The sequence below is a fragment of the Onychomys torridus genome, chromosome 1, assembly GCF_903995425.1.
Source record: "Onychomys torridus chromosome 1, mOncTor1.1, whole genome shotgun sequence".
Taxonomy (NCBI): domain Eukaryota; kingdom Metazoa; phylum Chordata; class Mammalia; order Rodentia; family Cricetidae; genus Onychomys; species Onychomys torridus.
The window spans coordinates 46,718,872-46,736,814 of NC_050443.1; the positions used below are offsets into that span (position 1 = coordinate 46,718,872).

General features: G+C 44.1%; 1 protein-coding gene across 1 annotated transcript in view; it reads right to left on the reverse strand.

Moving 5' to 3' along the window:
* Positions 1–17,943, reverse strand: part of Lrrk1 (leucine rich repeat kinase 1) — a 135,693-nt gene that overhangs the window by 113,051 nt on the left and 4,699 nt on the right. The window contains exon 2 of the mRNA XM_036175835.1: positions 16,291–16,505. Coding sequence (XP_036031728.1) covers positions 16,291–16,387 — 97 coding nt within the window. The 5' untranslated portion in view covers positions 16,388–16,505. The remainder of the gene's footprint in view (positions 1–16,290; positions 16,506–17,943) is intronic.

A 17,943-nucleotide genomic window follows, 5' to 3' on the forward strand; every position in this document is an offset into this window, starting at 1 on the left:
CCAACAACACTCAACTTAAGGGCAGAAGGGTTGGTTTGGCTTACAGTTTGAAGGGATGTAGCACACCATTGTGGAGAAGGCATGGAAGCAGGAACCGGAAGTGTCTGATCCCATGTGCAACCAGGCTAAAACACCTCAAGTCCCCACCCAGTGACTCACTTTCTTCAGACAGACACCATCTCCTAATGGCTCCACAACCTTCTAAGAAGTTCAATAAGCTGGAGGCTGAGTGGCTAAACACATGAGTCTATGGGGACCATTTCATATTTAAACCATAGCACAACCATTAATTATAAAATTATGTTAGTACCAGCTGAAAAAAAATCTAAGGCAAGGTGAATAAAAACACACCCTCATCATGTTAGAAAATAAACTTACCTATCCTATCAAATATCTGTAAAGCCAAGGGACATGCATGTCCCAATCAAGGGACTGGATTGGCATTTGTTTCCACAGAATTACACATATCAGTTTTCAGTGTTTATTGATCATTTCTGTTTGGTTTGGTATTTTGTCTATGAACTAGAGTAACTCCTCACTCCTAATGTCCTTTCATGTAAAAACTGGAACACCCTTTTCCACACCAGTTTGCAAGTGTTCTTTCCAGATGACGAAGTTAGCTCTAATGTTAACTGCTAATGTGTGGAAACCAGTTTGTTCTGGCAGTTGGCACACAGAAAAGCGATTTGCAACCAATCAGTGCTAACTGCACATGGCCAGGGTCCTTAGTTTTCTCTCCCATCATGCCCAGGTCTTGTGTTATGCTTTGAGAAAAAACACCCCACTCCAAAACCGTTTTAATTCAGTAACTCTCCTAGACTTCAGTTAAATTTTACAGCTAATTATTTGATTACTCTGAACTGACCTCTGCAAAGAACTGAAGAAACAACATGGTGTCCTGTGCCACTGGCAAACAAAGCCAGTAAAGCAAAGTGGTGTGCATCCTGACAAGCTTCCGAGCTGGCCTTTGGTTCCTAGCATTCTCCCGTCCTTTCTAGTTTTCAAGCTGCTTCATGGTGGCGACATTGTAGCCAACTGTCCCCCTCCCCCTAGCCCCTCCCTCTTTGAATTTTCCTAGCTATTCTGATGGCTTTATTTTTCTAGATAAAATTTAGGATATTTTTTCATGCTCCCTGAGGAAGTTCTGTTTGTATTTTAATTGCTCTTGCCCTGAATTGCGATACCAGTTTACTGGGAACTGACGATATTAAGAGAATATTGATAATGCTTGTATGTGTTTGTTCAACTGGTGGACAAAGGCCTGAGCCATAGGTAAGTCTTCCACAACCGGCAACCTATTATTCAGTACGAGTTTTGATACATATAAGAAGGAATATGGTTTTAAAAAGGAATCAATAGTATTAAGTCAAAGGAATATGAGATGAAAAGGAATCAGTGATATTAAGCTATCCTAACTACGACAGTATTTGATTTTTTGAAGTAGTTCTCATGCTCAGAGTTTAAAGCTTCCTTTGGTAGACCTTTTATTTATTTATATTAATTTTATATTTGGAAATTCATTTAATAAGGCAGGTTTTTGAAAAAAAAAACAAAAACAGACTTTTTCCTTCTTATAGCCCTGTGAACATCAAAAGTTTCCATTTCAGTTTCTGTGACCTCGTGGAATATGACAGGGCACCTTGTGTGTTAACCAGACCCACCGTCTACAGGAAGGGTGCTTTGAAACTTTTAAGAAAAGGTCCAAGAATTGACGGGCAAAGGCCATGGAGAGGGGACTCCAGCAGGGCATATAATCCACCCTTCCACTGCTAAACTACACCCTGCCTGACTCCTCAGGAGAGAATATGCCACTCACATTGATGAGGTACTGGGTGCTGGGGCACAAGTTGGTGATGGAGCACATGGTTGCTATGCCATAACCAAGGTCCTACACGGAGACAACTTTTCACATAGGAAATTAGGAGAACCCCCAAACTTGGGGCAAAAACTATTGTCTGGCCTGTGGAAAACAGGCAAGGCTAAACACTGTGAAGTTATGAGACAACAGAATATTCACTCTTGGAGGAATTTGGCAACATCTATCTGATTTTGAGAAGCATATGCCCTTTGTCGCAACATTTTGGAATTTACTTTATAGACAGACTTATTAACACAGGAATAGACATCTAGGATTATTTCTTATAGTAAATATTAGGAATAGCCCAAAGCCTATTAGCAAAAGATTGCCTATAGAAAATGTGGTATATCTATTCTGTGGAATACTATACAGTTGTCAAAAAGAACATCAAATGTACAAATATATGAAAGAAACAGGTGAAACCCAGACAAGCATTTGCAATTAACTATACTCTGTGTATAAAAAGTCTACATTTGTTTGCTTGCTTACATTAAAATAAATTCTGGAAGAAGGAAAACTAAAAGCTGAAGACTGATACTTAAGTTTTTTTAATCATGTGATTATATTACAGATTCAAACAGTAAGTTTTGAAGTGTTGTCATGATTCCTAATGGGGCTTTGGTCATTGATTGATGACCATGGCCATGATGGCTGACACTTGACAGTGCTGGACCATGAGATGATAATGCAGCTGAAGAATCCCTGTCTCCCAGTGTCACCTAAACCATGCTAACATGGAAAGGTAATGTGCTGTTCATGTGTCTATGATGATGCAGGTGCAGGTGAATCTCCTGCAAAGCACAGCACTCCATCATGCCTGGTGACGTGATGGGAACAATGACTCTCCGTTGCTGTTTCATATACTTACTGTACCATGCTGTAAGCCTGTACTGTAGTACACTCCCAGCTGCATGAAAGCCCTGTAAACAAGTTATCACCACAGCAACAGCTCATAGAGCTCATGCTTCCTGCATCTCTTGGTTATATCATTTTTTTCTTCATTATTCTTATTTTATCTGGTGTGGCCCTAGGAAGGACAAGCTACACCATAAATGTGTGTTTATATATGTGATATATATGTGTATATATATATATATATATATATATATATATGTATATACACACACATACATTTACATTTATCTAGACAAAATACAACTCTATACATATATGCATACGTAAGAGATGGATGCCCAACAGTCTAGGTATGCATTCAGCTACACCAGGTGTGTAAGTCTATATAATCTATAATGTTCACATGAGAACAAAATTACCTAACACACATTTCTCAGATGTGTGGCACTGGTGAGCGAATCCTGACTGTGTTGTCAGGGAAAAAAACATAAGATCATTTACTCTTCCTTCTCTCCATGTCTTCAGAGATCCACACCCTCAAGTCAAACAACAAAAACTGAGTCTGGGTAACTTTCATTAACGTGGGATTGCTCATCCACCTTCCTGAACCAAAAGCAAGGATGCCACACAGGCCGAGATCGGGGCTTCTGCTCAAGCAACAATCAAAGTTGATGGGTTTCACTCGTGGGTTAGCAATGGCACTGATGGGCGATTACAGTGTGGCTGGGAGGTGGAGAACCCATCCTCAGGGAGACAGCACTCCACAGAGTTAATGCCTGCTTCCCTAGGCACAAACTGAACAGCCCAGCAACCTGCATCCACAGCTCCTAGGGAGTTCTCCCCACACTGCTGGGGTTTTAGAGTGTGGCTGCCTGAGATGGACCAACCTGGCCTGTAGTTGTCACAACGGTTTGCTAGTACAGACCTACTTCCTTAGAGCAAACTCTGGCTGGCAGCAACACGTCCTCTCTCTCTCTCTCTCTCTCTCTCTCTCTCTCTCTCTCTCTCTCTCTCTCTCTTTGTATGTGTGTCTCTGTCTGTCTGTCTATCTCTGTCTCTGTGTGTCTGTCTCTTTTTTCTCTATCTGTGTGTCTGTCTGTCTGTCTCTGTATATCTCTGTCTCTGTCCCTCTCTCTCTGTGTCTCTCTGTCTCTCTGTCTGTCTCTGTCTGCCACTCTCTCTCTCTCTCTCTCTCTCTCTCTCTCTCTCTCTCTCTCTCTGGTTATTTAACTGAAGCACACGCCAAGATTCCTTAGTAACCACAAATATCCGGGGAATGCCTGGCTTTGCTCTCGAGGCCTGAAGCCCTGTCAACCCTGACTCATAGTCCCCCTTCTCGATCTTTCTATGACTTATGTCCAGGATGAGTGGCCCGAGGCCGCACATTTAAGACAACATCCCTCACAAACACACGAGGGCAGAAAGGCCAAGGAATGAGAAGGACTGTGCTTATTTCTAGCTGAGAATTTTTAAGGAATAAAAAATGAGTAAGAGAAAGGGGCATTGTCCAGGCTCCATTTAGGAAAAAGGGTTTCAGATAGCATGTCTTGGCAACTTCCTAAAGCCACCATGTATTTCTTTAAATTTATAGATATTATTATGGCAGATAACAACGAAGATAGAAAGTCTTAGTTTTTCAGAGATTTTAGGGGGCAAGAGACAAAAAGCATTCTTTTGTGAAGGCAGCAAGCTTCAAATGAACGAGATTAATGTCATTAATTTCCTTAAGAATTTGTGTTATCTCAGCTGGATGCAATGGCACATGCCTTTAATCCTAACACTTGGAAGGCAAGAGGCAGGCAGAGCTCTGTGAGTTCAAGGCCAGCCTGGTCTATAGAGTTCTGGGACAGCCAGGGCTATACAGAGAGATCTTGTCTCAAAAAACCAAAACAAAGCAAAAGAATTAATGTTATCTTAACAACCTGAGTTCAATCCTCAGGACCCACAGAATGGAAATTGACTGACTTAGGAAAGTTGTCCTCTGGACTTCCAAATCCATGCTACGGTGCATGTATCCACAGGCATACACAGAATAAATAAATTTGATCAAAAAATTTTTAAATAAAATTATCAGAAATACCAAAAGTCCTATTTGTAAAAGAAGAGGACCAGAAGACATGGCACATGGGGTTGGAGAAGGCTTGGGGTGTTCTGAGGCTGCCCAGGCTATCATCGAAGCAGGAGGAACTGAGGGCTGCTGGTGGGGGACTTAGAGAGGGACCCTAGTGAACAAGTCCCTGTGGCTTAGTCCAGCCTACGCCAGGCAGCAGGAACAAAGAGGCCTGTCCCATTTGCACTAAAGAGGGAGGGTGGGAGGCAAGACCCAGACACCTGCTAGATACCCCTCCTCAGGAGACATGCTCTGGCTTCCCACAGGGAGTCTGCCATAGTCTCCTTGCCTCCTTCCTGCAAGCTCTAGGGACTGATGTTGGGGTGATAGAAATCTATGGGGAAATCTCCAACACAAAGAGTGACAGCCAACTAGATATTCACAACATTTGAGGAAGGTCAGTGATGAACCACACTGCTAGAGAAGTCAGTATTCAGCCCAGAATATGTGCTTATTGGAAGCCCAGCAGATGTGACACACGTCATAGGTATGTCCCTTGAGCCTTAGAGTTCACATGGAAACATGAGCAGCTTATGCTGACAGTGTCTGTCTATGGCAGAGTCTGGCTGGACCTAAGAGTATAAAATTCTTGATCTATCCCGCTGTTGCTACTCCAGACCAGATGGGGAAATCTACACAAATAAGGTAGTCACTGAAATGGGTGAGATCTGGGCTCTCATGGTAAGGCTTGCTGTCAGCAAATGTCATCCTCATCCCAGGGGAACTGAATGAGTCAGCACCTGAACTTCCCCATGCATCATCTTAGGCCCCAGCTTTCCAGCATCTCAGAGGGCCGTCTTTACCCAGAACCACTGTTAGAGAAACCAACTGACCAATCAACCAACCACCCTGAGGAATGAAACCAGCGGATCTGGACAGTAGGGATGCAGGTGTGGTGTAGAAGGGAAGAGACAGGGCTGATGGAGAGCTCTGTCATCGGGAAGGCCCAGCAGAGGCTGTAGCAGTGATGTTGGCAGGGCTGGAAGCAGAGACAAGAAAGTGAGAGACATGGAGGGTACAGTCGCCTGTCCTCATATGTGCTCAAGGTGAACCCAATGTCTTCAACACCAGTATCTGCAGGTGCTCATCCTGGTTTATACAATGATGTAACATATACACATGGCCCAAAGTACAATTCTCCATAGATTCCTGACGACACGTAACACTATGGAACCGTGTGCTAACAGCTGTTCTATTGAAGCCCGAGGAGAATGAAGCGTGAAAATGCTCTACACAGAGGTTATTTTTTTCCTATAAAACTTGGACCTTCAGTTAGTTGAATGTACAGATAGAGGCTGTGGAAAGGGAAGGAGATCATGTAGGCTCCTTTTATCAAAATAAATCTATAATAAAAATGTAAGAAGGGGAGTGGAGGAATGGTTCAGAGAACTTTGTTTAATTCCCAGCACTCATGTGGTGGGTGGCAGCCATCTGTAACTCCAGTCCCGGGGTTTGATGGCCTCCTTTGGCCTCCAAGGGCACCAGGCTTACATGTGGTATACAGACATACATTCAGACAAAACATTTACATATACAAAGTAATAAATCAATAAACTCAAAAAACAAAATAAAACCAATTTAAGAAGTCTCTAATCTAATCGAAGAATATAATCTAATCAGTGAGAATAATTTCCAAATTGAGTAAGACAAAATTCTCAGAAGTGGTTAGATACTAGGCAAGAAATTGGAAAAGGAAGTGGAACATGTAGAAAAAGAGAAAGAAGAAAAGAAGTACGTAAAGCAAAGAGGAAAAAAGCTAGAGGTAGTCTTTTAAGGGAGTCTTAAGGAACTAAATAATATTAACGAAAGACAGATTAATGAAAATTGAGACCAAAGTGTGGGGTAGAGGGAGGTGGGGAGACAGGGATGCAAACATGAGACTTCGCAAGCAGCAGCTGAAATAAGACAAAATATGCCCTAAAGAATAAAAATCATGAGATCAGCTGAGAAAATGGGACTCCTTGGAGAGACAGTGGGGTGCAGGTCTAGGGTGGGGAAGGGACAACCCGAACCCTGGTGGCCGTGTCAGGTAAGAAAGCAAGGGTGCCGTTAGACTGCTGGGTTCATGCCAAAGACAGAGAAACCAGCCCAAGGAGCCTACTGGCCAAAGAGGAACAATCTACCATCAAGGAGCTCAGATCCATATGCTTGTAGTGATACCGAGAGGGTAACGCCTTCATTGGTCACCTGTGAAAGGTTCTCAGGATCTGACTCACTCTAGAAAAATGAATAGAGAAGGAGCTAAGCATTGGTCCTGACATTCCTCTACAGCTGCGGCCAAAGAAACCACAGGTTAATGATGGACAGAGAGAAGATGCTTATCTGGAAATGGCTTTCTGCTTATACCTAAAGAAGGGAAGGCTTCTCCCCCTGTTGAGACAGATTTTATGTAGCCCAGGTTGACCTCCACTGACTGTGTTGCCAAAGATGACCTTCTACCTCTAACCTTCCTGCTTCTGATTCCTGGGTGATGGAATTACAGGTGTTCATCACCGTACCATGTTTCATGCAGAACTGGGGATCAAACCCAGGACTTCACACATGATAGTGAAGTATTTTAACCAAGTGAGCGACATCAGGGAAAAGCTTCACTATTTTGTAAACCTGAATGTAATAAATAATCTAAGCAACAATGAAGGGTTGGTAAAACCATTGGGGAAAAACTGGAAAACCCATCAGTACTTTAATAATGAATATCAAGTTGACACCAGTTAAAATCTCCGGGGGGAACTAAATATCAAAGAGAGACACCAGACATTGTTAACTCCTGAGGCAAAGTAGGAGGGATGTGCACAGGCGATCAGGTGCTCTTGCCAACAAATCTCCCTGAATCTAACCAGCCCTCCAGGTCCAAAGAAACCACAGAGGAGAGTAGAACATGCCAGGCCACAAGAATTTAAAGCCAAAATCCAGACAGTGGGAACTGCCAAGGATCATGTGACTTTATCAGCAATGAAACTGCACAGAAAACAGAAATGAGGGAGAAAACAGAAGTTAAGCATCTTGGGACAGTGTTGATCCTCAGAACACAGAGACAATGATCTGGCCAACTGGACTGGAGAGAAACAACAATAAAAACCAGTCACTAGACAACAAGGCACACTTGGCTATTGACTTCATAGTATTAATCATGTTTTTTTTTTTTATTTTTAAAGTATGCATGTGATGTGCTGTGAATGTTTTTAGACTTCTGAAGCTATAAGTCGGTGTATAGGTCCCAAACATCTGGAGAGAGGGAGAATATTCACAGATCCAGACTGACCATGTATAAAGTAGCCGAAGCTCTGTGATGGGCACAACGGAGTTCATTATATTAGTCTCTTTCATTTTGTGATGCACTCAAAATTTCCACAATACAAAAAAAAAATGGAGATAAAGCATAAAATTTTGCACAGGCTAAAAGTTTGTGAAACAGAAAACCATCATTGTGAATGTAAGCTTAAGAACGTGTGGTTCCTCCCATCCAAATGCTAACCAGGTCCTACCCGGCTTAACTTCTGAAATCAGATGAGAACAGACATCTCAGGGTAAGATGCCATAGACAGAACCTGTGGTTTCTGAGGTTAAAAAAGAACAAGGGGAACTGAGCATCGGTCAGTTCTTTGGAAGAAAAGGAAACTGGAGGACACAGAGGGAGGGGGGAAGGTGGGAAGGCGAGGTTTTCGTTGTATTTCCTTTTATGCTTTTGAATTTGATGTCAAGAGGAACCATTAAAAATATTTGTGTAAATCCTGATTTTGCCAAAACATTGGAAAATTTTATTTGACAAAGTCAACTCAAGAAGTAGTGGTCTAAATACACATATAAACAAAGAGAAGCAATAATCAAAACCAACCTGGCTTTAAAAAAACAAATCCAAATATCAAATTCATAAATGACCAAGTAGGCAACATAATGCATGTCTCTCCTTAGAAAATGTAATATACACAGTCCCTTGGCATCTGTAGGGATGGGTTCCAGGAATCTTCCGGATGGCAAAATACACGGATGCTATGGCCTTTATGTAAAGTATCATATAGTATTTACACAGAACCTAGGCACATACTCCTGTACACTTTAAATCTTTTCAAAATGGCCTAGAGTAACTAAAAATAAATGCTGTGTGAAAAGTTACCAAATTAAAGATAAATAACCATTAACTTTCTGCCTTTCTCCTGTGCAGAAATGGAGCCTGTCTCCTATGCTGGCTGGATCTGAACTTCCTTTATGACTTATTTGAACTTGTGGGAAACGCCTGAAGTGATACTGCCTCAGCTCTGGACCTGAGCCTTCTGAAAGTCTAGAGGCTTCTATCTCTGCAACTCTGGAACTTTCAACTGCAGGCTCTTAAGAAACTGGGGCTGTGTGGCTGGGTGAAGAGAGGACGTGTAAAAGTGAACAAAATCATACAGAGGAGTATCGAGGCACCAGCCACATGGGTGAAGCAAGAACTGCTTGGCTGAGCCCTGCCCAGACTGTTGACCCAGACAAACCTAGGCAATCATGGACGGTTTGTTGTATCAGGCAAATTAGTTCTTGCTTTTGTGTCCCCCCCCCACCCCCCGCCAGGATTCTAAGCATTAGGAAGGCATTTCTGGTTTCCCAAGCCTAGTTCACAGCAGGCTTTGGCATACTGTGCAACAATGAATAAATGGCTAGGCACACCATTCTCTCTTGGTTTTAGAATGCTCAACAAATGTAGATTCTACCTTTTCATGGCTCCCTCCTTCTGGTCAACCAGGAAAATCTGAGAGTCTACGCCATCTGCTGATGTGTTTTAAATGAAAATCTCAGTTGCAGACATGGATTACCTCCCTGCATATTGTTGGCCAGAGAGGCTCTAAGGTACCCAAACAATACAGAGCCATTCATGGCTCTTGGTGTCCCATAATAACTAGATGGTAAGACCCTACCGCTGAAGACACTACACATTTTGGGTTCAGGATGCAGACAAACCAGTCTTGAACTGACAGGGAAACTCTTCTTGATGACTAGCTTTCACAGTGCTCAAAGGCACTGTGCAGGCTGCTAGAGAGAAAAGCCATGCATGGTCTTACTCAGAGCTTAGTACCAGAAACACAGTAAAATTCCCTGGCTAGGGCAGTCATAGGCCCTAGGGGAAACCCTACTGATGTTATTTCATTGAATGGTTGTGTCGTCAAACTGCCTTCTAGATATTTCTATTATATTCATAGACTGTGCTGGCCCCAGTCTTGGTCAGTGAAACTTCTTACACTGAGTACTGCTTAGTGCAGAGACACAATACTGTTCAAAGTGCTGAGGCCCAGTAATTTTGAGTGTTCAGCTCTCAATGAGACAGCTAGCCCAGCCCTTCTCTCCCCCAAACTCAGGAGACATTTAAGAAGAGGAGGTGGAAAGAATATAAGATCCCAGATGGGAAAATGCTTTGGAATATATCACACAATTATTGGTCTACCTAGAATTCACTGTAGAAATATTAATTTTAAATACACTTAACATTTAAAAGATAAAAAACAACCAAGAAAACATTAAAATAATAGGCATTAAAATAAATAACTTCCTATTATAGTTCCCCGCAGAATTCAAGAACATACCACACATATGACAGAGGAGCAGAACACATGAATAGGATAATGAAGGACAAAATGGTTTTGGAAATTAAGCACAAGACAAGTGACAAACCAGAAGTTGGGGCTTGTGCCTGTAATTCTAGTACTTAGGATGCTGAGGCTGGAGAATGTCCATGAGTTGTAGGCCAGCTTGAGCTTCATAGTTACTTCTAGTCTGGCCTGAGGTGCAGTGTGACACTCTATGTAAATAAAGAAGTAAACAAACAAATAACAAAAACAAGTACCAAAGTGAATCGACATGCATCTTAATCAAACCAAGAGGAGTTCCATAGAAACAGATGGAAGAAACAAGAGGAAGCAGAGGAGAAAAACAGTGTCAGAGGAATTTCTAGGCCTGAAAGGAGTATACCCTTGGCCTATCCATTGCCAACAAGTCTGAGGAGAAAAGCCCCTTACCTGAGTTGTGTTATTACACTTAGGATACTGGGCCTGCAGAGAAGAGCCCAGCATGTTCAATGGAGGAGAAGAGGAAGGTGGATGGGACAGAATAGTGAGAGACACATCACATCAGAGAAGAGGAACAGGCTCTTCCAAACCCAGAGGCAGGTGGGGGCAAAGCAGGTCCCAGGGAGTGAGGCTGAAGATGCCTCCCAGAACACGGTCCCATGGTGTGGGGTCTCCCTCGAAGACTATCTTAAGAACTTTCTTTCTGGGGTACTCTAGTCAAACAGCCCAAAGGAAGCGTTCAGGAGGGAGGGGGAGGTTGGATAACGGCACAAGGAAAAGGCAGGGTGCACACACTGGGGCCTCTCAGGATGAGACCAGCGCCAAGTCTCTAAGCAGAAGTCCTAGCAATGAGAGCGTCCATAGAGCTACACGTGTGACATGGAGATGACTCAATGTCAATAGGGTGAGCCCTGGAGGAAATGTGGTCCTTGGGAAGGTGACAGAGATGCTTATGGCTAGAAGTCCATAGAGACTGTTCTGGTGGACCAGGCAGGGAGGGGCAAGCATCTTTTCCAAATAAGAAACCCAGGAACAGGACACAAGACCACTGGGCAGCAGAGACCAGGACAGGGTTTTGCTCTTTAGTCTTCTTATATCATGGCTCCTTGTGTCCTTGTGGTCTCTTTGGCCCCGGGAAACATAGGATGTTGATAACATTTAATGTGATTACTCTGTATTCCACAATTCTGCTAGAGCATGTACAGTAGTACTCAACTGTTATGATAACAGGCAAAATATAGCGAGTCTAGAGACACTCTGCCAAGGGAATGATGAAAGAATATGGCTGTATTTATGCACATGGCCCGCAGGGAGTGAACTCTGATATCACTCAGGTGAAAAAGCCGCATGTTTAATGTGCATGCTTAATGGGGCTGGGAATACAGCTAAGAGATAGCTTACACTGAGTGAGGATGCGTGAGGCCCTGGGTAAGACTCTGGGACCACAAAAAAGCACAACTGAATATCATGTCAAGACCTGAATAGTGTGCAAGAATTGTGTGTGTGTGTGTGTGTGTGTGTGTGTGTGTGTGTGTGTGTGAGGAAGGGAATACATTCAGCTGATAGCGACCAGCCCTACACAAGATGAGAAGTGTCAACAAGTACCACGGCTCTCCCTGTATTATTTCAATCTCCTGTGGGAGTGTATGGAATTAACATACAGATGACCATTTTCCTGAACTTTCAGATAGGAACTCGTTGTGGAATATTATTTTAATTAGGCAAAGATATGTTACACTTGTTTATGCTGCATTTGATTTATGATATAAGGATATGTTTAATTATGTAAAGATGTGTTGCATCTCTTTCCCCTTGCCTGTCTAAGGTACCTGACTGGTCTAATAAAAAGCTGAATGGTCAATCGCTAGGCAGAAGAGGGATAGGTGGGGATGACAGGCAGAGAGAATAAGTAGGAGGCGAAATCTAGACCCTAGAAGAAAAGAGAAAGAAGAAAAAGAAGAGAACGAGGAGAAAAAGAGGACACACCCAGGGCAAGAGGCCAGGCAGCCACCAGACAGACAGACAAGAGATGCAGTGAAAGTAAGATACACAGAAAGAAAGAAAAGTAAGAAGCCCCGAGGCAAAAGGTAAACAAAGAGGAAACAGTAACTTAAGTTAAAAGAGCTAACCAGAAACAAGCCTAAGCTAGGTCGAACATTCATAACTGATAATAAGTCTCTGTGTCATGATTTGAGAGCTGGTTGCTGGCCTAAAACAAAGCCTGTTCCAGGAACTGGGCCTAGGAGGATGCTCTCTGCCCATTGTTGGTTGATCTTGGTTTACCTTTTATGCTGGAATCCAGAGGTGATGCTGATGTCTGCACAGAGGCAGGAACAATTATTCACTGATGCTGTTTGAACCTGGCAGCTGGGGCAGGAGTGGGAAGCCTGAGAGCCAGCCATGCCTCCTCCCACTCAGCACCACCACAGAGCCAGGACCCTGCTCCTCTGCCTCTGGTTCCCATAGGTAAGGGCCACCTGCAATCACCTCCGTGTTGCTGGGTGCACACACAACCCTCTCAAGTCTAGAACCCCAGTGTCTTTCTTGTCTTTTGTATTCAAATTCCAACCTCATATTGGCACCATTGAACAATTCTACATTTACAACAACGGACCACAAGCTCTCGGGGCCTTTAAATATCTCTGAGTCTTTGCTACGCTGCAAGTGTCACAGAAGTTAAGTATTTCCTGTTGGCTCTCTCCTGAAAGGGCCAGGTAAGTGATTTTTAAGACACTCTTAGCATCACACCCTTGGTTTCTGGGTGGCAGATGAGGACTGAGAAGGTCCAACCTTAGTAGGAACTGGAAATGCAAACTGAAATCTGAAATGGTTCATATTGCTAAAATACAGTGTCTAACTAATGTGTGATTCTTCCCACAACCTTGGAGCTAGGAGCTAGGAGCCCAGAGAGAGCGTATTGCTTGAGAAGTATATTTTCATTTTGCAGCTCCTACCCACCCCCATGCAAACATTGTTCAATAAATACAGTGGTGGTTAAGTAGACTCTGGATAGACTGAAGACAAGAGTGGCATGGATGGTAAATATTGCAGAGAGAGGCTGAAGGACTTCAGTTTATGATGGGGTTAGGTCCTGCTGAACTCACCACAAATGGGAAATGTGTCCAGCGGAAAGGGCCTCCACTGCACACAGCTGTGGAACATCCCAAGTGAGCAACACAGCCTTGTAGAGAGTTAATTATTTCCCTTGAGACTCTGTTGCTCACTGAGAGAGGTGAGGCTCTCGGCTGCTGCCCAGCATTCTCAGAGAGACCCGGATCAGAAACCAAAAGCCCAGGAAAAAAAAAAAAAAACATCAACGTGCTCAGCATGATTCCCACAAAATGGTACCACAGAATGTGCATTCACACCACGTGCTCAGTACAGTTCCCAGATAGTACCACAAAATGTGCATGGCATTCACACCCTGGGGTTGAGGTTTTTATGTCATGAGATGAGAGATCCATTGCTGGAGGACCAAAGAGTTTCTTTCTTTCCTTTCCTTTTCTTTCCTTCCCTTCCCTTTCCCCTTCTTTCCTTTCTTCCTTTCTTCCTCCCTCCTTCCCTCCCTCCCTGTCTGTCTGTCTTTCTTTCTTTCTTTCTTTCTTTCTTTCTTTCTTTCTTTCTTTCTGTCTGTCTGTCTGTCTGTCTTTCTGTCTTTCTTTAAGCTCTAGTTATGTCCTCTTCCTAATTCTGACTCACATGGATCAGGAATCCAAACAGGAACATGAAACTCCTTGTCCTTCTGCGCAGGAATCCATGCTCACAGGACACTGGCCTCTTCCTCATTACCATCATGGATGGCAGGAATGAACATTTCTGCTGGCTGCTGAGCGTGACAAATGGGCCTGAGTTGGGCCTCAGCACAAAGGTCATCAGGTAGGGCTAGCTCTGCCCACCACGCTGGGGTTGAGATCACAGGGACAAGTATGGATTAGGGAAGAGGGAAGAGGGGAGGGTTGAGGCTTTGAATGAGGCTCTTTGAATCAGGTTCTGGCCACTCAGAATGGGGGAAGAGCATGTAGGAGCCCTCCTAGAATCCTCACACAGTAGGCTGGAGAAGGTGGGAGCTGGTTTTTTCGCTGCACCCAGGAAGCCACTGGGTGGCTCCACAGACAGACTGAGGTTGGAAAAAGGTTGAACACTATGGGAGCAGAACATGTTATGGGGGCTGCCCTTCAGAGCATCCAGAAGGGTTAGCCTAAGAAGGAATCTTCAAGGAAAGCCAGGTATTGGCTTTTAGCAGGAAGAGCATTTAGTCCCTAAAGAAAGGGCTAAAGGGATTGAAGTCATCTTACTGGGTGGAGCTGGTTGACAGGCTCCCGAGCATCCATGTCCTAATAAATCCTGGTCCCACTGCATGGCTAGGGAGCTCCCTGTTGCTAGAAGTGAGCAAGCGTATTCCAGACTAATAGTTAAGTGGGTCTCTAACCTCCGATTAAGGGAAGTGTTGTAAGTCTTATGGAACCCCAGAGCTTACATAGCTCGACTCTGCTTTGTAGGAATGAGGTGCTGCTGAGTTAACTGGCGCCTGCATGTACCAACCGTGACCAACTAGGCCATCTCCCAGCCACTCTTCCTTTGCCCGCTTAATAAGAGACTACTTACTTGACCCTCATCATGCTTCCCGGAGAGGCTCAGTGTGCCCCTGGACTCCAACTCAGGTTGGAGAAGGTGGTTCTACTGATCATGATCTAGATAGAAATGTACCATCTACCCATGTACCCCACACATTCCAGCAAGCGTAACGGGACACTGATATGAGACGCATATAGGCTAACATGTAGGAGGCATTTCCTAATAAGTCTGTTTCCGTCTTCCTGGAAGGTAAGATGAGGCCCCACTCAAGCAAACCTTATGACTATAGTAACACGTCAGATAAGTAGGGCATATTTTTAAAAGCCAAAGGAAGTAAAAAAGAAACAGAACAGGATATTTCAAGCATCTATGTAACAACCTGGGATCTGAAGACCCTCTGGAATGTTCCATCTTCTGTCCATGCTGGGTCTGGCAGTCGGTAGTACTTTGAGAGGTAGGTAGCTGTGTCAGACCTTTCCGGGGCCAAGGGCAGGACCCTCACACAAAGATGCCGTCCCCTCGAGCCCCTCCCCACACCTTCAGCTGTGTAGGAGAGGCTGCAATACTTGGAAGTTTCCTAGCTTCTACTTTCCCAGCTGCCTCAACACCAACTGGTAGAGCAGGTTTTTCCACTGTTGCTGGTATCGGGCACACAGAAGAACATCTAATGTGGTGTTTGTCTAGGAGTTTGTCTAGCTGCTAGGCTCTAGAAGCTGCAGCCCAGCAAAGTGCACACTTTGAAACCAAGCCTTTCTAACACGCCTCCTGCACCTCAGGGGAGCTCCCCTCTAAGATTCTCATGAGACTGAGGCATGACACACCTTCCTGGCTCACATCTGTGCCATAAAGACACTTGGTGAGCACACAGAGCACCTGCCATAATGCCAGAGTTGGGGTCTGTGCTTGCACATGCATGAGCTTTGAAACCACCCTAGACACATACAAGTCAAAAATGGGTAGGGTCTGTGCAAAAGGACACAGGCAAGACATGGAGTATGCTGCTGCTGGGGTGATGGAACTCCAGGTGAGCTTCTGTTGTTTTTAAACTTCTCTCTTTTCTGCTCAGTGTTTCTTTGGTAAACAAGTGTTTTTTAATAGTGTGAAAACAAACAGCAATCCCCATTTTAAAAAAGAAATCCTTTGGCCAGTACAATGTCCCAACTTTCCAAATCTTTGAAGCATAATAAATTTTGTACCTGGCCTCTCCATTTTAGGAATTTAAGTGAGAATCTCAAAATATAGAAAAAGCACCAAATAATCATTATTTTATTTCCTTTGGTTTAATATATCTGTTCTTGTGAGTCTAAGCTCTCTGTAGGCCAAGCAAGGCAGACCCTGCTCAGCCCCTCACTTACCATTATGGGTCTCCATGGCATATCCTGGACACACGGAAGATCCCTCTGTCCCCACACACCAGTACATACTGGGTGGTCGTTGTGACATGCCAGCCATCAACCCCCGAGGTAGCAGATCTCCAAAGGAAGGTCTTGCTGATGTCACCCCAAACACCACTGCACAGGTGAGCTAATGCACAGACACATGGTCGTGTTGCCGCAGACAGGCATTCATCCTGGTGACAAAAGACATCATGTTAGAGAGCTCCTCTGTTGAAAGCTCTTGTAGATAGTCACTGTTTTCATTGGCTTTCGCCCTTTCTCTGCAGTATTTCTTCATAGTTCATGTATCTGGCCAACTCTGTCAGGTAGGGACATTAAAAGTACAATGCCACCCCCACGCCACCTTGACACTGTGCTCAGATCTTGTTTATGTGAAAGAAACTCAAAATTATCCCAAAGTATCACCTGTAGCGTTCAGTTGTTCAACACTTAGCCATTTTATCTGGCAAACAGACAGCCCCTGTGTGGAACCCGGTGCCACCAACACTGCCAAACCAAGGGCCTATTGGCAGGGCTCATACTTCCATCGGGATAGGCAGGCACATGGTTGGTCACAATATAAGGCCATCCCTTGCCCAGGACTGATAACTATGGATGCCCAGGGGTACGCATGTGATCCCCAAATGGGAGCCAGGCTACGGGCCCCGAAGAGAAGGGGTCTAAAAGGAGTTGTTACTGGTTATGACACCAAATGAACCCTGTAAATGTTACCTCTCTCCAAGGTGACATTTGACAATATTTGGGTTGTCACAGCTTGAGAGAGGGGTGCTATAGGAACATGGTGGGTAAAGGTCAGATGTGTGGCTAAACAACTTACTATGTGTGAATTATCTGGCCACATAGAGTTCTAACCAAATTAAGACTCATCTACTAAAACTGAGCGGAATTTGAACTGTGGCTAAACACTGCTCTTCCTTGCTTGGATTCCCACTGACCCTGGAGGCCCTCCAGCGTGAATACCTATGCTGCTTTGCTGAAGAAAGGTCCAGACCTATTTTGAAAGGCCTGCTTAGACCTGGCCTAGGACAGGAAGGTGCTAGCTCGCTCTCTCTCTCTCTCTCTCTCTCTCTCTCTCTCTCTCTCTCTCTCACACACACACACACACACACACACACACACACACACACACTTTAAAATATTACATATTTTATGTTCCCATAATCCATCCTATATATAAAGTTCAGGGCCATAAGCACTTAAGACAACCCTAAAATTGGGAGTGAGAACATAACCAACAATATCAATAAAAACTAAGTCCTGTAAGTAACGGCTCAGACACTACATGTGCTGTGGCTGTCAAACTGTGGGCTGTTTCTGTTAGGTATTAGCAGTGTGACATCCAGTTGAAACTTTTTTTCTCATCTGCTGAGAACAGACCCCCACACCCCCTGGCAAATCACAGGATTACTGGGGGCCTTCACATAAGACAGAGGTTGAATACCCACTCTCTCCAACAGGGGTAGTGTGGCCAGTATTTAAAACAGACCGAGGACCTGGGGAGTCGGCAGGGTCTCATGACCCCCTTTTGATGAACACACTCAGAATATCACAGTGTCCCAGCACATAGGTTCTAGAAGCTTCCCCCAAACCGTGTAGCCACTGAGCAAGCCA